We start from the raw sequence: 20,814 nt of genomic DNA, 5'->3' as shown, positions 1-20,814 counted from the left end.
TTTAACTGTGTGATTTGTGTTCTCTGCTTTGTTTTGTGTACCTACTAATCATAAGGAAGGTTAGTGGCTTTGTTCTGGTGGCATAACTATTCTTTAATTCTCTATTTCTTTAGAATAGTATCTATTATTTTCCCTAAGTGGAATAAAATAATGAAATTGGTAGATTTCCTTTTTCTCTCCACAACATTTTCTTAAAGAGTTCACTTCATATTTTCAAACCTCTATTATCTAACATCAGTTTTAATGATATCTTTTGATTCCAGCTATTAAAGATGAGGATATCCGGCTGGGCACAGTGGTTCACACCTGCAGTCGCAGCACTTTGGGAGGCCAAGGTGGGCAGATCGCTTGAAGCCAGGAGTTCTACGTAAAGACTAGGATATCAGTCTACTTATAATCCTGTCCCCTTCTTTCCTCCTTCCTTTCTCGTTTGTTATTAGCGATGCTATTACTGTATTCTCAGGGCTTATAGTAGAGCATCTGGTATGTCACCACAATCCCCACATTTGTTTCTGTAATAAGAATAGTGCTCACTACCAAATCTTTTGCCTTGGTTCACCCATTGTCTGAAGTTGGTCCTCTAGTATATTCCTTAAGAAAGTATATTCCTTAAGAAGGCCTCATGTGAACAATACTCCTGGAGTTTCTGCACATTCAGAATGGTCTACTTGAGTGGGTTATAAAAAAAGTAAGTTCCTGGTTCACTTTGTTTGCTTGAGGATTTTGTAGGTTTTGTTCTACTGTCTTCTAATATTGCATGTTGCCATGGAGAAGCTGAGGATTGATTTTCCCACATCTATTTGATTTCGATCTTTCCATATCTTTCATGTCCAGTTACTTGACGAGGATGTGTCTTGGAGTTGACCATAGAGAGTCTATTTTCCCTGGAACACCATATTGTGCCCTTTCAGCATGCAGATCTGAGGCTTGTATTTTAGTTTCCTTCCTTGGGGACTCCAGTTAAGCACATATTGGCTATCTTTCACCTATCTTCCCTATGTAGCTTTTTCTGATTAGACCTTTCTGACTCATTTTATGTTGCTCACTTTTTTCCCTATGTTTTCTGCACCTTTTTTTTTTTCTTTTTCCTGTGCTCATTCTATTTCCCCCTTTACTTGGGCAGTAAGTTTTTTTTTTTTTTTTTTTTCTGCTCTTGTATATCTTCTTTGTGTTTCTGCTTTATAGAAACAACTGCTTACTAAATTTTTTCCTTCTTGATAAAATACTTATCTATGATCTTCATCTCTTCTGTGACTATATCCTTCTGATGAGAAGTGTTTTTGGCCAACTATGAATTTACTTATGCTTTTCCTTGCTTTCATTTTTTAGTATATTTTTTATTAGGTCCTATGCTGGTTCAATTTAGATTATTTTTATTAGGCCCTATGCTGGTTCTATTTAGATTACATAGGCGGAAATGAATTTTTCCCAGTCCATCTGCAGGACTTCAGGTTAGGGAAAAGCCAGGGCCCTGTCTTGAGCTAACTAAAAATTTCCGTATGTGTGCTTATTTATCCTCTTTTCCTCAGACCCAGGTTCCTGCAAATATGGTTTGTAACCCCACCTATTTTTCTCTTCTAAACCAAGTAGGTCTAAGGGAAGAGCCTGTCACCAGCTGACAAACCCCTACTTTCACTGCTTCAAATAAGGAGTTTAGATTTGGTACTCAGGGCATGCCCCTCACTTTTGGAAAGTGTTCGTTGCTGACTTTGAAATCTGCAGGTGTGGCCCTTTTTTCTGCTTCTTAGCCCTACTTGATCTCTGCTACTATTGGCAGCCTGTTCTTTTTTGTTCAGAGGTTTAGCAGCTACTGCAGGAATAAAAAATGGTAACATTTAACCAGCCCTTCCTTGATGAACATTTAGGTTGTTTCTAGTCTCTCACTATTCTAAACATTCCTGTAATGAACATCTTTGTACATGTGCATCAGTGCAAAAAAAAAATTCCAGGCTGGACTGTCTCAAAGGGTCTGTGCCTTTTAACCTTTGATTGCTACTGTCCAGCTGTCAAGACTCCCCTCTGCTACCAGATGGCTAGAGGAGGGGCTGGGCCTGATGACCTGTGCTGGCCCTTCCTTCCTGCTCCAAGACCGGAACAGGAGAGTGTGGATGATCACCAAGGACATCCGGCCTCCCCCGCCCATTCAGATCCTTTGACATCTCTTCACTTATTGGAAAAGACAGTGACTCTGCCTGTAATTGAAGAGCACGGGAAACAGGAAGGCAGGGAGAGAGATAAGCAGCTAATTGAATTGGGTGCCCTGCTGCTGCCAATCAGTGCCTGGACGCTAAGCCAAGGAGGCTCCTGCCCTTTCCTCCTAGGCATGGTTGTTGGGTGATAGGGCCCAGATCTCTCCTCTTGTCCCTGTTGTCCCTGGGCAGAACCAAGGCAGGAAGGGCTTTGTGACCAGACCTGGGGCCATGCTGTGTTTTCAACGAAGAGAGAAAGTTCTCGACCAGGCTATGGGCAAAATGATCTTGGATGAGTGGGTTCGGCCCTCTCCCTCTGTAAAACAAGGGCTCAGATGAGGTGGACCTAAGAAGCCACCCAGCTCTGGCCGTCTGTAATGATAGTGTCAAAAGCTTGATTGAGGGGGATGAGGTGGTCCAGTCTGAGACCCCTGTCTCCCTTTTCCTGTAAAACAGGGATCAGAGTAGCTTGTGATGAGGTCTGGCTGTATGCTGAGAAATGGCCAGGGAACCAGAAAGAGCCACAGTTCACTTATCTGGGATCCAAGGTCAGATGGGCCAGAGGAGGTGGGTTGCAATGAGCTGTGGGTCCGGGAGTTTGGGCAGCAGGCTGTCGCGGCCTATCCTAGGTGACTGGAAAAAGTGACCTGCAGAAAAACAAAGGAACCTGCCTACCCCTGGGCCAGCAGCCTGTGGATCTCAACTGCTCAGGTTCTTCCCCACTAATTAATAAATATTTGACTTTCCCATTATGGAGTTAATATGCAAACTTTGAGTCACATGCTGCCAAAAATACAGGCTGTGCAGAAGCCCCAGAGAGGCACCATGGGGGCTGGCGGCGAGATGGGGGTACTCAGGGATTGGGCCTCGTCCCTGTCCAAGGGTCCCAAGGAAGGTGGAGCCAAGGCAGCTGTCCCAGGAGGCAGACATGAGTACCCACCCTCCTCAGCTGGACCTTGGGTAAGTGATGTGGCCTCTCTGTGCCCCAGGCTGCTCTTCTGTGGCTGAGGGTAGCGTGCCCACGCTGCCCCATCCACGTGAACCCCTAGGGCACAAGCTTTGGGACTGTCTAGGGGTCAAATACGGGCTATGCCCTGATGGGGGTGTGTATGTGTGGTCTTGGACAAGTTAGTGACTGTGCCTCAGTTTCCTTTGCTGTGATATGGAGACAGGAATGGAAGGAGGGACCCTGCAGGGCCTAGCAGCTGACCCAGACACCTCACCTGCCTCCATCCCAGGGGCGGGAGCCTCTTTCCCACAATATCCATGCCCACAAGGGGGCAAGAAACTCCGCCACCCATATTGCTCATGATAGATGAGCTTTGAAGGGCTTGTCATCCAAGAGGATCAGGGAGCAGCTCTTCCCCAATTCCCACCCTCACCCCACCCCTACCCTACAGATCCTCAGGACACTGACAGGCTGGAGCTACTGCCCAAGTGAACCGCCGTCCACCAGCATTCCTGCAGGTGCCACTGCTTCCACTCATGCTAATAAAACACGGAAGAAACAAAGCAATTTAAAATTCCAATGAAATTAAAAATAAATCTAGGGCTGCACAGCAGATTCAGTTATGTAGCTGTTGCTGAGTGTAGCCTGAGGGATGGAAGGAAGGTCTGGGGCCGCCCCCTGCCGCGGGTACCAAGCGTGCAAGAGGACAGAGGCTCGGAGATGAAGGGCCGGGAGCGGGCCAGATAGATCCCATCCCTGTTTAGGATTTAACAACTAAAACTAAGCTCTGAGCCAACTAGGAAGGAAGTCACCCTCCTTCATTTACCAGAGTCCAACCACAATCCACTACAAACAAACTCGAGGTTTGATAAAATCAGAGGGAGACAAAGATCCAAATCACTGCTTGTCCACACACTGCACAGAGGCTGTGGCCAGCACAGATAAGCGAGGACAAGTAAATTAAAAGGTAGTATAAAGATTAGAAAGGAGTAAAATTATCTGCATAGAAAAACCCAAGAATCCAGTTGCAGTAGTCCCAGCTACTCAGGAGGAGTTCAAGAGATCAGCGTGGCCAACATATTGAGACCCTGTCTCTAAAAAAAGAAAAAAAAAGAAAACCCAAGAGAATAAGACTTTAGCAACATAAGATCAACATACTAACACAACTGTACTCCTTGACAGCAGAGGCTGGCAAACATTTTCTGTGAAGAGCAGATATTTTCAGCTTTGCGGGCCATACAGTTTCTTTTGTAATTTATTAACACTCCAGTTCTTGCAGGAATACAGCCACAGACATACATAAATGAAGGGGTATAACTGTGTTCCAATAAGACTTTATTTACAAAAGCAGGCAGCAGGCCAGATTTGGCCCACAAGGCAGTAGTTTGGGACTCTTTTTTTTTTTGAAACAGGGTCTTGCTCTGTCACCCTGACTGGTGGGCAGTGGCGTGGTCATGGCTTGCTACAGCCTCGACCTCTTGGGCTCCAGTGATTCTCCCACCTCAGCTTCCTGAGTAGCTGGGACTACAAGCTCATGCCACCATGCTCAGATAATTTTTTAATGTTTAGTAGGGATGGGGGGGGGGGTCTCACTATGTTACCCAGGCTGGTCTTGAACTCCTGCCTCAAGTGACCCTCCTGCCTCAGCCTCCCAAAGCACTGGGATTACAGGTATGAACCACTGCGCTTAGCCTATCCATTTTATAATTCAGCAATTTGTCTTTTTATGAAGTTGTAAAACTTCTTCATATATTCTAGATACAAGTGCCATATCAGGCGCATGATCTGCAAATATTTTCTCCCAGTCTGGAGTTGTCTGCACTGTCTTTATGGTATCCTTTGAAGCACAAAAGTTTTGAATGTTGATGATGTCAGGATGTCTTTGGTCACTTGTATTTTTGGTAAGAAGGCTTTGCATATCCCAGGGTCATTTTAGCTCTTTCATTTATGTCTGTAATTCTTTTCTTTTGTTTTGTTTTTTTGAGATGCAGTGTGTGTTGTTGCCCAGGCTGGAGTGAATGGCGCAATCTCAGCTCACCGCAACCTTCCTACCTCAGCCTCCCAAGTAGCTGGGACTACAGGCATGCGCCACCATGCCCAGCTAATTTTGTGGTTTTTTTTTTTTTTTTTTTTTTCTTTGAGACGGAGTCTCGCTCTGTCACCCGAGCTGGAGTGCACTGGCCAGATCTCAGCTCACCGCAAGCTCCGCCTTCTGGGTTCACGCCATTCTGCTGCCTCAGCCTCCCGAGTAGCTGGGACTACAGGCGCCCGCCACCTCGCCCGGCTAGTTTTTTGCATTTTTTAGTAGAGACGGGGTTTCACCGTGTTAGCCAGGATGGTCTCGATCTCCTGACCTTGTGATCCGCCCGTCTCAGCCTCCCAAAGTGCTGGGATTACAGGCTTGAGCCACCGCGCCCGGCCTTTTGTATTTTTAGAGAGGGTTTCTCCATGTTGGTCAGGCTGGTCTCGAATTCCCGACCTCAGGTGATCTGCCCGCCTCGGCTTCCCAAAGTGCTGGGATTACAGGTGTGAGCCACTGTGCCCGGCCTGTAATTCATTTTAAGTTTTGTGTACATCATGAGGAAAGTATCCAACTTCATTCTTTTGCATATCGATATCTAGCTGTCCCAACACCATTTGTTGAAGAGACCAGTCTTTCTCCTACTGAGTTGTTTTGGCTCCCTTGTGAAAATCAATTGACCATAAATGTAAGGGTTTATTTCTGGATTTTCTTTTTTTTTTTTTTTTTTTTTTTTTTTTGAGATGGAGTCTCTCTCTGTCACCCAGGCTGGAGTTCAGTGGCACCATCTCGGCTCACTGAAAGCTCCACCTCCCGGGTTCATGCATTCTCCTGCCTCAGCCTCCCAGGTAGCTGGGATTACAGGCGACTGCCATCACGCCTGACTAATTTTTTGTATTTTTTTTAGTAGAGACGGAGTTTCACCATGTTAGCCAGGATGGTCTTGATCTCCTGACCTCAGGAGATCTGCCCACCTCGGCCTCCCAAAGTGCTGGGATTATAGGCGTGAGCCACCACGCCTGGCCTATTTTTGGATTTTCTATTCCATTGATCTATATGTCCATCTTTATGCCAGTACCACACTGTCTTGATTCCTGCAGCTTTGTATTAAATTTTGAAATCAGAAAGTGTAAATTCTCCAACTTTGTCCTCCTCCTTCAAGATTGTTTTGGCTATTCTGAGTCCCATGAAGTGTAGTCTCAGCTTGTCAAGTTCTGCAAAGAAGCCAGCTGAGGTTTTGATAGAGATTTGCATTGGATTTATGGGTCAACTTAGAGAATATTTCTGTCTTATTATTGTCTTCCAATCCATGAACATAGGGTGTTTCCATTTATTTCTTTCAACAATGTTTTACAGTTTTCAGATTTTGAGTTTTGCTCTTTTATTAAATTTATTCCTCAGTATTCTTTTTGATGCTGTTGTAATTGGAATTTTTTTTATTTTTGGATTGTTCATTGTGAGTATATAGAAACTGTTGATTTTTGTATATTGATCTTATATCCTGCAACCTTGCTGAACTTCTTTATTCTAATAGTTTTTTAGTGAATTTCTTCGGCTATCCTGTATACAAGATAATGTCATCTGTGACTAGAGATGGTTTTACTTCTTTCTAATATGAATGCTCTTTTTTTGTCTAATTGCTCTGACAAAAACTTTTATTACAATGTTGAATAGGAGTGGAAAGATACTTTGTCTTATTCCTGATTGTAGAGGGAAAGAATTCAGTCTTTTACCATGAAGTGTCATGTTAACTATGTAGTTTTCATAGTTTTTTGAGTATTTTATCATGAGGGATATTGATTTGGCAAATGCTCTGTGTCTATTGGGATGAACATGTGGTAGTTGTCCTTCTGTCAATATGGTATTAACATTAATTGATTTTTTGGATGTTGAACTAATCTTGCATTCCTGGGTTAAGTCCCACTTGGTCATAGTATATAATCCTTTTTCTTTTGGAGTCTCACTCTATCGCCCAGGCTGGAGTGCAGTGGCCGGATCTCAGCTCACTGCAAGCTCCGCCTCCCGGGTTTACGCCATTCTCCTGCCTCAGCCTCCCGAGTAGCTGGGACTACAAGCGCCCACCACCTCGCCAGGCTAGTTTTTTTTTTATATATATTTTTTAGTAGAGACGGGGTTTCACCGTGTTAGCCAGGATGGTCTCGATCTCCTGACCTTGTGATCCGCCCGTCTCGGCCTCCCAAAGTGCTGGGATTACAGGCTTGAGCCACCGCGCCCGGCCTATAATCCTTTTTCTAAGTGGCTGGATTTAGTTTTGCTAGTATTTTGTTGGTTTTTGCATCTATATTCATAATGGCTATAGGTCTATAGTTTTTTGTGTGTAATATCTTTGTTTGGTTTTAGAATTAGGATAATACTGGTCTTACAGAATTCATTTGGAAGTGTCCTCTCTTTTTTTAATGGAAGAGGTTGTGAATAATTAATTCTTATTTAAATGCTTGGTAGAATTCACCCATGAGGCCTTCTAGGTCTGGGCTTTTCATTGTGGGTAGTGTTTTGATTGCTGATTCAATCTCTTTACTTGTTATAGGTCTATTCAGATTTTCTATTTCTTAACTTAGTCTTGGTAGTTGATGTCTTTCTAGGAATTTGTCCATTTCCTTTAAATTATGAAACTCTGACAAAAGAGGCAAATGGCCTTTATGGAGAAGATAAGTTTATTCAGTGGTATTTTTTAAAGACCTAAATAAACTTAGAAATATGTCATGCATATAGACAGAGATTCAAATGGAAGAAATTCAATCCAGTCCCTACATCTTGAGCATTTATGTGTGTGTAACTCAAAAGCTGACTTAATTGATAAAAACAAAGGGATCAAAAATGGCCAAGGCACTTTTGAGAAAGAAGTATCAGGGTTGGGGAAGGGGCTTGTCCTTAAAGTTGAGACAGTGGGATCAGCAGAAGGACCAGGAGACAAAGCAGGGATTGCAGATCACTGGGGAGACAAATGCCATGCTGGGACAAGTGGTTATCCATAGGGAATAAGTGCAGAGGAGCCCTACCTCACACCGTACCCAAAAAGGAATCCCAGGCAGACTAGAAATCTAACTTTTGGAAAGCGAAACCGTATCATTCTTCAATGAAAATGATGGAGAATGTAATCCCTAGGATAAAAAGGATTTCCAAAATGAGAGAAAAAAAAGACAAGCCACAAATTGCGAGTGGGTGTCTGCAACACTTATAATGAACCAGTTTCCAGAATAGAGAGCCACGGATGTGGCTGCAGAAAGACAGTGATGGGAACAGGCAGAGAGCCAGTGGTGGGGAGGGAACGGGACAGGTAGGTGAGTCAGAACAACACATATATGGTTGGAGACAGACAGGAGTAGGTCTATGTCTGGAGGAAGGTAGAGATGAGGCCAGGCTAAAGACAAAAGGACAGGCAGCAACATCAGGACAAGACAGGAAACACAGAAAAATCTGGGGCCCTGGGTGCAGGCAGAGTAAGGTGTGGGCTCCCAAGGACAGAGCCCTGCTAGGGAGTGGGCAAGGGAAACTGAGGAACATGGGAGTATCAAGAAAGTCAGGCTAGAGAGGGATTAAAGTGTCCCCAGCCCCACCTGCAGGGCTACCTTGGCTGCTTCAGGGCTGTGGGGTATAGAAGTTGTGTGTGGATAAACGTGTGCCTAGAGCACCTGACTGTCTTTGTATGTTGAGGGTGTCCCTGAATGTCTGGGCACACATGTGAGCACCTCAGCACATGTATGTAGCTTGCATGTGTGCACATGTTAGAGAACAAGAGGCAGGGTCCTTTGTACAGGGCTCATTGTTCCCTGCTACCCTCCACTGCCATTTCTGGCCCAGAAGGAGCTAGAAGGAAGGTGGCCAGCCTTTTCTGAGCACCTGTACCAGGCTGACTGACATGCATTCTGTCATTTCATCTCCATTCCCCTGCCCTCAGGGGAAACAGACATCAGGAGAGCTGCAGTCACTTCCCTGAGGTTCCCTGGCTGGTCACTAGGGCACGTGGATTCATACCTGTGGCTGACCTCAGGAGCCCTCAGGCTACCGCCCCAGTCACTGGGCTGGGGCAGGGTCCCTGGGACAGCCAGGAAGGTATGGAGCAGCCACTCCTGCCTCTCCCATAGAGGCTGGAGAACAGCTGTGTCTGCCCTAGCCCAGCCGCCATCCCTGCCCCCCCTCCTGGGCGACCTCATTAGGGATTCTGCCTCTGCCACCAGCTAATTAGTGTCACGTTAATTGAACATTCAGGAGGCTGCCACCTCCAAGGGCAGAATGTGGCAGCGAAGGGGAATGCAGATGTGGAGCTGCTCCCCCTGACGAGCTGGGGCCAGGCCCTGTGCCAGGGATCCCTTCCATCCTAGAGAAGCCCTGGATGCCCCTTGCTGCCCCATTTCAACACAGATAATACCCTGCGCCCTAACAAAGGAGGCAGTAGACAAAGCATGCAACAGCTTGAGAAAGAAACGACAGTGGGTGAACACCTACTGTGTGCTTGCACACCTTTCACTCTCCCCTCTCCTATGGGAAGGCGAGAATTTGCTCCATTCTACCATGCAGAAAGCTGAAGTCCACCGAGGGAACCCCTTCTCCAGGGGCATGCCCAGTGAAGCAGTAGGAACCTAGGATCGCAGGGGGATCCAGGAGGTAGCTCTGGTGCCAGAACTCAGCTCCAAGCCTCCTGTCCGCCGCTCCCATCTCCTTGGACAGGTGACTTGCCCTCTCTGAGCCTCAGCTGCTCATCTGTCAAATGGAGGCAGCCCCAGAATGCACCCCACAGGGTGATGAGGGCTGAAGAACAGACACGCCTCTCCCTGGACCCAGCCTGGCCCTGCCTGGCTCATTCTGCGGTAGGTGCTTGGGGTCCCATATCACAGGCCCTGTGGTGCAGTGCAAGCTCCTCACTGCTCCATGGTCCCTCTGCACACCCCCAACCCACTCCACCTGCCCTGCCCCCTCCTCAGCTTCTGGAGCCCTGCTCTCTTGTCTCCCTATAGCAACATTAAATCCCACTCAAAGGGCTGGTTTTAATTGGCTTAATATACTCGTTAATAACCGCATCTATTTAACACACCTGTAAAAGGCCCATACCATTAACTTAATGGCAGCGGCAGCTCATCCAGCACTTCCAGCCCAGCCAGCCTTTTAAATTTCCCGACAAGTCTTTAATGGGGGCCACAGCAGGCAGAGGCAGAGCAGGGGAGGGAGTGGCCCAGTACACAGTGGGGAGCACCCTGGTTTCTGCACATTTGAGCCCAGATGCTGCCTGGCGGCTGCCCCTGCAACCTCTCAAAGGCCTGGGAACGGGATTATTTGGCCTTGGAGCCGCCATCTATGGGACGCTTCCCAAGCACCCTCGGTGGTGGCAGCCACAGTTATTTAGATGTCAGGGTGGTGAGAAAAAACAGGATCTGCCCTAGAAGGTCTCCAAATCTAGACCAGGAGAAAAGTCGACCGTCAGCTACAGCATGGGGGTCCTACGAGGGCACGTCAGAGGCTGCCTGGCTGGGGGACACCTTGGCTGAGATCTGAGGGTCAGGAGAGCCAGTGGGCCAGGGGCGTGTAGGCAACTTCTCTTACTGCATTTACCTAGCACACAACGCACCAGTACCATGCACCGGTGGGCACCAGTGCATGGTGGAGTGCTGGGTCCCTGCCTCATAGACAACACCCCCCACAGTCCCACATTCACCACTTTGGATCAGGTGCTGTGCCCCACAGATGAGGCCCTTCACATAGGGGCATCAGGCAGGGGAAACAGATGCAGACCCGGAGAGCACGTTCAGGTGGTCAGCACGGGGAGGCAGTGCTTCCGTTAGACCCTAAAGGACCAGTGAGGCTTTGGTTATGGAGGGAAGAGGGCACATCAGTGTGAGAGAACGGGCCCAAGCCACAGTACCGACGCTGCCCAGTGACTGAGAGCAGGAGCCAGGGGGATGAAAGACCTGGGCTCCAATCCTGGCTCACAGATCCTCTCACGGCCACCAGAGGTCTCAAACTGGCGGCCTGTGGGCCACATCCCGCCCACCTGGTGTGTGGTTGGCCCTGCTGGGTATTTGAGCGCTGCTTAAATGTGAATTTTCTCTGGACAGGACACACCCTCCCCGCCCACCCCAGTCCCTGCCATCTGTCCTCTATAGGCCTTTGTTTGTGACCCCCGCTTGACACTCCTTGAACGTCTGACCTTCTCTTCTGAAGCACGGGGCTGCCATGAGGACTGCACAAGGGCAAGGCCGTGAGGGTTTGGCACAATGCCTGGCCTGGAGGGAATAGTCAACAGAGGGTGGCATATGAGAGGAAGCTGGGGACGCCGTGTGTGGCTCCAGGGGCCTGTGGGAAGGAGGCCTGGGCCAGGTGGCCAGGGCCTTGAATGCCACCCTGAGCAGCTCAGACTCACATAAGCAGGAGCTCAGCGGAGGGCGTTACAGAATGAGGCAGCTGGGAGCTTGGAGGCAGTGGAGGGAGCTCCGACGAAGTCATCACCAACCCTACAACCATGTGCCCACTGAGGGTAGGCACTGAGCTAGGCCAGCTCTTAACACCTCTCACAGAACCTCCCAGGTCAGCAGCGGTATTCACCCATTTCACATGAGGGATAATGAAAGCTCAGAGAGGGACAGTGGTGTGCCTAAGGCCACACAGCCAGTGTGTGGCCGAGCTGGGATTTGAACCAGAGCCATGGCTCAGAGTCCACGTTCCACCTGCAGCCCCACCCCCAGGCGCTGTAAGGCACCTGCCCCCCAGGCCTCTGTCTTCCCAGGAGTAGGAACTGCCTCACCAAGGTGGGTGGGGAGCCAGAAGGGGCCACAGGAGTAAGAGGAGCTTTGATGCAGCTGCCAAGGGCACTACCCCAGGCTCCAGGCAGGACCCGAGGAAGGCAGGGAGCTGTGCACCCCTCCCCATATCCTAAATCAATACTCAGTCACTGGCTACTGGCAATTATAGAAAAGCACAGAGAAATAAAATCTCCCTGCCATCCCATAACCTGCGCCCTCTTCCCCAGGGTGAGCTGCTGTCAGCATTTGGGGCTCGTTTCTTCATGCCTTGGTTCCACCTCCTTCCAGAGAGGAGACAGCCTGTGAGGGTGTAGTAAGCTACAGGCACGTGGGAGCAGCCTCTTTCCATGTGCCTGCCCCGTCCATATCCCCCACATCTCCAGGGCCTCTCGAACCTCATGTTTAGGGCCCAGCAAGTCCCATGGCTTCTGAGGGCCCCTGGGTGTGGGTACTCTGCCTGGAGCCGGCAGTTGGGCTGCTCCTAGGGCTTCCTTTGGCCTGTCTCCAGCCAGCAGCCTGAGGGGTCTTTGGAAGACCCCAGTCAGATCTCTGTCTTCTCAGCTCAGAACCTTCCAACGTGGAAGAAATCCCCACCCTTTGCTGATTGCATGCTTTTGGGAAACTCTTGAGTTTCCACTTCCTGCTCTGTACAGCGGGACCTGCATGAGTTGCCTGCTGCTGTGTGACAAGCAAAACTCAGTGGCTTAAGGCAGCAACAGTCACTTAATATCTCTCATGGTTTTGGTGGCTTAGGAAGTCGGGAGCAGCTTGCCTGAGTGTTTCTGCTCAGGGTCTCTCATGAGGTTGCAGTCAGGATATTGGCCAGGGTTGCACTCTCATCTGAAGGTCTGACTGGGGCTGGAGGATCTATTTCCAAGAAGTCTCACATGGTCTTCTTGGCTGCAGTTCATGGCCACATGGGCCTCTTTCTCCATGGGCTGCTCCCGTGTCCAGACACAGCAGTGGCTTCCCCCAGAACAAGTGGTCTGAGAGAGTGAGTGAGGAGGAAGCCATAACTACTTTCATGACTGAGCCCTGGAAGTCATATTCTTTCACTTCCAGAGTATCATACTAGTTATACAGGTCAGTCCTGTTTAGTGTGGGTCTCAGGGACTGGACAGGGCATGAATACCAGGAGGTATAAAAATCATTGGTGTGAGTGGCATGGAGGCCAGCTGCCAAATGTCATAACTTGTCTGTTTCCTCATCAGTAAAACGGGGACTATCTCCCACCTCTAGGTTGTTGGGGCCTCCAAACAAGAGTCGTCAAGAAAAGCCATGGAGGCTGGATGCCGTGGCATCTCAAAGTGCTGACCTGTAATCCCAGCACTTTGAGACACCAAGGTGGGAGGGTCACTTGAGCCCAGGAGTTTGAGACCAGCCTGGGCAACATAGTGAGACCCCATCTCTACAAAAAATATAAAAATCAGCCAGGTGTAGTGGCACACCCTTGTAGTCCCAGCTACTTGGGAGACTGAGGCAGCAGGATCATTTGATCCTGGGAGGTCGAGGCTGCAGTGAGCTATGACTGTGCCACTGCATTCTACCCTGAATGAGACCCTGTCTTAAAAAAAAAAAAGAAGAAGAAAAGCCATGGCCATGGAGCCTAACACATACTAGACACTCACCAAAATGAGCTTCTGTATTATGGCACTTTCTGTGGAATGGCAGAGGGACTAGGTCACCCTCAGTGAGCCCTGTTGACCACATGGGGGCAAAATGCCGCTTCTTTCAGTGAATGGGGACTAGGAACAGGCATTTTTCTTCTTCTTCTTCTTAAGGTTTTAAACACCTAATTTATTCCATCCATTAGATATATTTTGTAGATTTAATCATTTTCACAGTTGGTGGCTCATTGGATACTCAAGATAAACTCCAAATGAAAGTATAATGGTGAGGACAAATGAGTTTTCACACCACAATGGCAGAAACTTGCTTGGGAAGAGAGTTTAAGAGGAACAAAAATACATACAGATACAATTTTTTTCCCCGGCAGCTGCTTTTGCTGACTCCAGTAGGTTACCACAGTTAATTTCACCAGTTTTGTTCATCTGTAAAATTGCATAAAAGTGACATTTTTGTGCTCATTATAGCAACTGCTGATTTATGGCTGGTAAATGAAGAGCTGGTCCCTTTTTTGCGGGACTCTCCGAGTGGCGCTAAGTGCCCATGAAATTGCTTGTATAATGTAGTTTAAATCCAATCTCGGAGAAAGATTCCCCCGTTGGCCAAAGTGACATTTCCATTCTCCACACCGAGTTTATTTTAGGCCACTTAGGAGGAGGCTGCCCCGGGCAGAGTCAGGATGGGGGGCCATGGCCGGGTCTACTTGCCCAGCCCCAGTGAGGCCAGATGGATGGAGAGCCACCTACTTCTTCACTCCCTGCTGCCCTGGCCAGGTCAGACCACACCGTTCACCCCAGGGCAGAGGCACATAAGCCGACTGAAGCTCATTTGCCTAGGCTCCTAGGCCTGCCCATGCCTTACCCTGCTTAAAACCTCCCATGGCTGCCCAGTGTCCCAGGTCAGGGCTTCTCCCCCTTGGTCCTGCTGACAGTTGGAATTGGACCCTTCTCTGTGGCAGAGCTGTCCTGTGCATTGTAGGATGTTTAGCGGCATCCCAGGCCATGACCCAGCCAATGCCAGTAGCACCTCTACCCCTAGCTGTGACAGCCAAACATGTCTCTACACAGCCAGAGTGCCCCGTGCAGCGAGAGCCGCTGTCCTGCAGCAAAGAGGCTCTCCCTGCTCTGGCTCGAGGCCCTCCTGGCCAGCTACCTCTCTTGGGCTTCTCTCTGCAAGCCTGCCCCAGGCTCCCAGGGCCATTGCCTGGGCTGTTTACTCTGCCTAAAATCTGTTTCTCTCCTCCCTTTTCACCCCTTCTACCAGTGGCCCAGGACTTAACCAGGATATAGTTCCTTTTGGGAAGCTGTCTCTGGACCTCCGTGTCCCGCCACTGCCTGTTCCTCTCTATCCTGTTTCACTTGGAGGAGCCCCCGAGGGTGTCAGGGACAATGCTTTAGAAGGATGGGACGTGGCCCGTGGCCTTCTGATCAGTGGGGAGGTAGCATGGTCCGCAATTTATCCCCGCTGCGATGCCAGTCCCACCTGTGCCCGTTGGAAGAGTGGCATGAGCCCCCTGCCCCTTCCTTATCTGGGAGGGCCCTTTCTCTGGGCAGACGGGGAGGGTATTAATACTGATGCTCACGGAACACCAGCTTTTGTTAATGCCATCTACCGTGCATGACCTGTCAAACCCTCCCAGCCACCTTGGGATGTAGTATTAGCAACAGCATCACCCCATTTCACAGATGAGGAAGCAGAGGCTGAGTGGTGAAGCTCCTCTCCCAAGCCCCCCTGAGAGTCATGAGCTCTAAGCACCTGTGATGTACCTCACCCGCTACTGAGCCCCCTGGTGCCTCTATTCCTTGAGGCCACCTTGCAGACCTGGCATGATCATGATCCCCTTTCTACAGGGGGAAAACTGAGGCTCAGCTGGGCAAACTACATGCCCAGCACCATTCCATCTGCCTCATGAACTCCACCACCACCACTCTCCACCCCACCCCTCAGCCCCAGGAAAGCCGTGGGCTGCCCTTGGGAATGTCTCAGGACCAGGGAGGGGCTTTGGATCGGGGCAGAAGTCTGCCTGCCATGGCCCTCCTTCCCCATGGCAGGGCCAGTTGTGTCCACTTACAGTGGCACTACTGGGTACAGCCTGCAGCACACAGCATGCCCTTCAGCCCCACGTGGATGGCTCACTAAAAAGGCAGCAGCAGCCACGCTGGCCTTGCAGGTGACCAGTAGACTCAGGGAGGGGCCAGGAAGCAAGAGGCAGCAGCTCGCTCTGGCGCTAAGCCCCATCTGCCCTGTTCGCATAGGAGCACGCTTAACCAGCCCATGAGGTGGGCAGCGGGTCACCATCCCGTTTCACAGGTGAGGAAGGGAGGCACAGGGAGGATAAAAGGGTTAGAAGGAAGGAATGTCCCCAGAGTGGTGACAGAATAAAAGATGGCACCAAGCACTGGCAGGTTGTGGGGTCACTGGAACTCCTGTGCTCTGCGGGTGGGAGTGTAGCTGGGCATGGTCTCACAGGTAAATGGTCAGGCATTTTCTCCCGAAGCCGGGCAGGGGCATCTCCCCCGTGACCCAGAAATTCCATTCCTGGGTATATTTCCAACAGAACTCTGCATGCGCTAGGGGCCATGGCACTGTATTTATTTACTTTTATTTTTTTGAGACAAGGTCTTGCTCTGTCAGTCAGGCTGGAATGCAATGGCACAGTCACAGCTCACTGCAGCCTCCAACTCCTGGGCTCAGGTGATTCTCCCACCTCAGCCTCCAGAGTAGCTAGGACTACAGGCATGCACCATGATGCTTGGCTTTTTTTTTTTTCTCTCTCTCTCTCCTTTTCCATAGAGATGAGGTCTTGCTGTGTTGCCCAGGCTGATGTTGAACTCCTGGGCTCAAGCGATCCTTCCACAGTTTCCCAAAGTGCTGGGATTACAGGTGTGAGCCACCTTACCCAGCCTGTGGCACTATTTCTATCAGCTAGAAACAACCCAAATGCCATCAAGAATAGAAAGGATGGGCCAGGCACAGTGGCTTGTGCCTGTAATCCCAGCACTTTGGGAGGCTGATGCAGGAGGATCACTTGAGCTCAGGAGTTTGAGACTGGACTGGCCAATGTGGCGCAACCCCGTCTCTGCAAAAAATACAAAAATTAGCCAGGTATAGTGGTGCATACCTAGGATCACTTGAGCCTAGGAGGTCAAGGCTGTAGTGAGCCACGATTGCACCACTGCACTCCAGCCTGGGTGACAGAGCAAGACCCTGTCTCTAAAAGAACAGAAAGAATGAACAGATTGAGGCATAGTCACACAATAAATACCATATAGCAATGAGACAGGCCAAACTACTCCCCACGCAGCCACCTGGATGACTCTCACATAGTATGAAGTGACAGAAGCCAGGTGCAAATGAGTACATACTGCAGAATTCCATCTTACCACTTACACAAACCAGGCACAACCAGTCCGTGTTAGAAGTCAGGATAGTGGTTAGCGTGGTGTGGTTAGAGACTGGGAGGGGCCCGGGGACCCTGCAGGGGATTAGCAATGTCCTGTCTCTTGGCCTGGGTGTCCTAAAACAAGTGTGTTCCTTTTGTGAAAGTTCATCAGGCTTATGATGCAGGCAGTTCCCTGTACTTTACACTTAAATTCAAAGTTTAAAAATGTAGAAGGAATAAGGAATGAAATGAATGGGAAATGAGTAGAGGGGGAGGGACTCGTGAGCCCTGTGGGGAAAGGTGGGCGTGGCCTCCTGATGGACCCTCACACGCGCTTTCCTCCCGCAGGCGAGGCGGTGGCCAGCGCCATGCATTCCTCCCGCTACCCAAGCCCGGCAGAACTGGACGCCTATGCCGAGAAGGTAGCCAACAGCCCGCTGTCCATCAAGATCTTCCCCACCAACATCCGTGTGCCGCAGCACAAGCACCTCAGCCGCACAGTCAATGGCTATGACACCAGTGGCCAGCGCTACAGCCCCTACCCACAGCACACCGCTGGCTACCAGGGCCTTCTGGCCATCGTCAAGGCCGCGGTTTCCTCCTCCAGCACGGCCGCACCAGCTGGGCCCGCCAAAAGTGTGCTCAAGAGCGCCGAGGGCAAGCGGACCAAGCTGTCACCGGCCGCCGTGCAGGTGGGCATTGCGCCCTACCCAGCGCCCAGCACTCTGGGGCCCTTGGCCTACCCCAAGCCACCTGAGGCGCCTGCTCCACCACCCGGCCTGCCTGCAGCCGCCACTGCCGCCTCCGTCATCCCCCTGCCAGGCCGGGGCCTGCCCCTCCACCTTCCACCTGCCCCTCCATCCCACAGCCCCTCTACCAGCTCAACCAGCAGGCCAGGCCCGGGCGCCCGCACCCCTGCCTGCCAGGCGTGGCTGTTCCCCATCCAGCCCTGCCCAAGCACGGCCCAGTGCCCAGCTTCCCCAGCATGGCCTACTCGGCCGCAGCTGGGTCTGCCCCGACTGCCGGAAAGGCACTGAGCTGGGCCAGGGACCACCGCAAGCCTTGACGTTGGCTGGGGCCACCCAAGCCTGCAGGGTACGCAGACAGCGGCCCTGGATTACCTGCTGTGGCCGCAGAAACCACCCCCACCACGCCCCACCACTACGTGCCTACAGTGGGAGCACGGTGGCCACAAGTCCCCCCGAGGGCTTTGTGGGGGCCGGGCATATGAGCCGGGCCAGCGGGTCACCCTCAACTGTGGCGTGGGGGCTGCCCCACCAGCCTTTCACCGTGGGCCAGTACTTGTTGCAGCCCCCCTGGAACAGTGTGCTGGTGACCCCCACCAGCGACTTGCTACCAACCCGGCGGCGGCGGTGGCGGTCACGGAGCTGGGGCCGGGGCAGCCCGGGAGCTTGGCTGGGCTCCCGCAGATGCCCCTCGGGCCTGCCCAGCAAGAGTGTGTGCAACACATCGGTGCTGAGCAGCAGCGCTGCAGTCCGCTGGAGTATCTCATCAAATGACATCCGGCCGCTCCTGCATCAAGGAGCAGATGCTGGCAAGGGCTATGAGACGGTGGCCGTGCCCCGGCTACTCGACCACCAGCATGCCCACATCCGCCTACCCGTCTACAGATAAGGCCTGCCCTGCGGATGCACGGACACGCGGACGGGGCGTGGAGCAGGGAGGCAGGTGGAAGAACAGGGTGGGCAGCTCACGGGGGCGCTCAGCCCCACCCTGTGCCTGCTGATGCCCACAGGGAAGCCAGGCTGGTTGCCGCCTTGCTGTGGCCGGATGGAGGGTGGCAGGGCAACCTCACATACCAAGGCCCCTCCCCACCATCAGTTGCCCCAGGACACAGGGAGGGCCTGGGGGCAGCCACTGACGCCCATGCCTGCCTTTAAGCTGGCAGAGGCAGGGAGAGAGAAACCACTCAAAAACAAGAATGGTTCTTTCTGGGCCTCCTGGGACAGAGGCCCAGGGTAAGGTGGGGTGCAGGAAGAAACGGGCGCATCAGAGTCAGGGTGGGGGCAGAGCAGCCCCCAGGGGTCAGGCAGCTGTCTCCCCACACTGACTCCCCAGTATTCTGGAAAAGGGCACAGGAGGCCGATAGGAAGTCACTGGGCCCAGAATGTCTCCCCACCAGCCAGGTGAAGACCACTCTGACAAAGGCCCCAGCGACTATACCAGTCCCCCTGTTCCTCCTCCCCTTGCCCCCACCATTCCTTGCTAACACAGAGTTGCACCCCATCCCCATTCTCCAAACCCTGGACTACCATCTTCCCCCTTCTCTCCAATACATCTTATAGGGCTGCTGGGTACAGTTGTGCAAGCTGGGCACTGCACAAGGGCACCTTGTCCAAGGAGACACCACTTTCACCCAAACTTGTATATTTATTACAATTGTCTGCATCTTGAGGAAGGGGCGTCATTTTCCTGTTCGCACAAAGGCACCACAGGGGCTAACGATGGGCCTGCAATCTTAGATCCCATTCAGAGAGAACCTCCTTGCCTTTGAGGGGTCTCTTGGGACCGTCCTGGTTTTAACTGGGAGGCCCAATCCAACTCCTTTCCTGCAAACCACCCTCCAAAGCCTGTCCCACACGATCAAGTGGGGGAAAGATAGGCAGGAGTCCCCTCATAAAGTCCCCAAGTCCTGGCCCCTCTGGCGCTCTGGAAGCGGTACTGTATCTCTCTCCAAGGCCTGTTCAAGCACTAAGTGCATTTACAAATCTCTGAGAATGTTTTTTTTTTATACTAAAATTGACCATTATATTCTACTGTGAGAAGTGCAGTCTGCACTATATTGTTTTAAAAACGAAGAGAAAGAAAAAAAAGGAAAACACAGATGGTGTCTCAGCTGTCGGGTTGCTTTTGTAGCTCCTGTTTTCGTTTTCTTTCTTCCTCCCCTTAGGAGTGAAGGGGGCTGTCTCCTCCCAGCTGACCAGGCTTGCAGCCCAAGAGGGAAGCAGGCCAGGAACCTCCGGGCACCTCCTGTGCGTGGGGCATTCCGCACCCAGTGCTTCCCCTATTCCAGCTCTTTCAAGATGGACATTGTCATTTAGCACACTGGCTGCTGGCCACTAGTCACGGCCAGCAGTCGATCCCCAGAGCAGCAGAGACAGAACCAAACGGGGGCCCTCTTCCTTACTCCCTCTATGGTGGTCTCGAGGGGGCCTCTCCCCTCCATCACAATTTATTCCCAGCTCTTCCTCTGTACCTGGCATGCTCCAAGGGGCCATGGTGGCAGTGGGGCTGGGGACAGACCACAGTGGCTAGGCAGCAGCCATCTCCGTGGCCAACTGCATCTCAGCCAGGCCAGACACCCCAGTGCCCACCCACCCCCTGCTCTGGTGCCTGGGGATTTGCAGGAGACCACCCCTGCCCCAGGGAGCTCAGCATTTATTAGGCCCTGGCTGTGGACCAGGCATCTTCCTACATACTGTATCTTGCCAGAGCCGCACAACACCCTTGCAGGGTGGGAGGCGTTCTAGAGGAGAAAACTAAGACTTGAAGCAATCTGTGCGAGGTCACACAGCAAATCTGTGGGAAGCTGGGGTTCAAACCTCACAACATGGACTCTTCCCTGTGTCCCGTTCCTGCCTTCGCCTCCTCCCATCTCTTCTCCCCCAGCCTCCTAACCCAATATTAGGGCCGGAGAACTGGAGAGCTCCAACTAAGGCAGGCCTCCCCTCCCATTCACAGAGCCCTGCTAGGGTGGCTGGCAATGGTGAAGTCCAGGGCAGAGATGGGGCAGAGGGGACGCCTTGGATTTGACTCTGCGGTGGGTGGTCCACCTCCCTGAGACCAGGCATCCAAGTTGGGCAGCACATACTACCCAGTCCACAGAAGAGGAAACAGAGGCTCCGAGAGGAAGGGACTATGTCCAGGGGGGG

At 51.3% G+C, this 20,814-nt stretch overlaps 1 protein-coding gene across 1 annotated transcript in view; it reads left to right on the top strand.

Moving 5' to 3' along the window:
- The window catches only part of FAM222A (family with sequence similarity 222 member A), a 55,103-nt gene extending 35,326 nt beyond the window's left edge, over positions 1–19,777 (top strand). The window contains 8 exon segments of the mRNA XM_017879693.1: positions 17,270–17,755; positions 17,758–17,930; positions 17,933–18,004; positions 18,006–18,032; positions 18,034–18,077; positions 18,079–18,271; positions 18,274–18,350; positions 18,352–19,777. Coding sequence (XP_017735182.1) covers positions 17,270–17,755; positions 17,758–17,930; positions 17,933–18,004; positions 18,006–18,032; positions 18,034–18,077; positions 18,079–18,271; positions 18,274–18,350; positions 18,352–18,556 — 1,277 coding nt within the window. The 3' untranslated portion in view covers positions 18,557–19,777.
- The last annotated feature ends 1,037 nt before the right edge of the window (positions 19,778–20,814 follow it).

The sequence above is a fragment of the Rhinopithecus bieti genome, unplaced genomic scaffold (genome assembly GCF_001698545.2).
Source record: "Rhinopithecus bieti isolate Rb0 unplaced genomic scaffold, ASM169854v2 scaffold_11933, whole genome shotgun sequence".
Lineage (NCBI taxonomy): Eukaryota > Metazoa > Chordata > Mammalia > Primates > Cercopithecidae > Rhinopithecus > Rhinopithecus bieti.
This window is presented reverse-complemented; position numbering and strand designations above follow the sequence as displayed.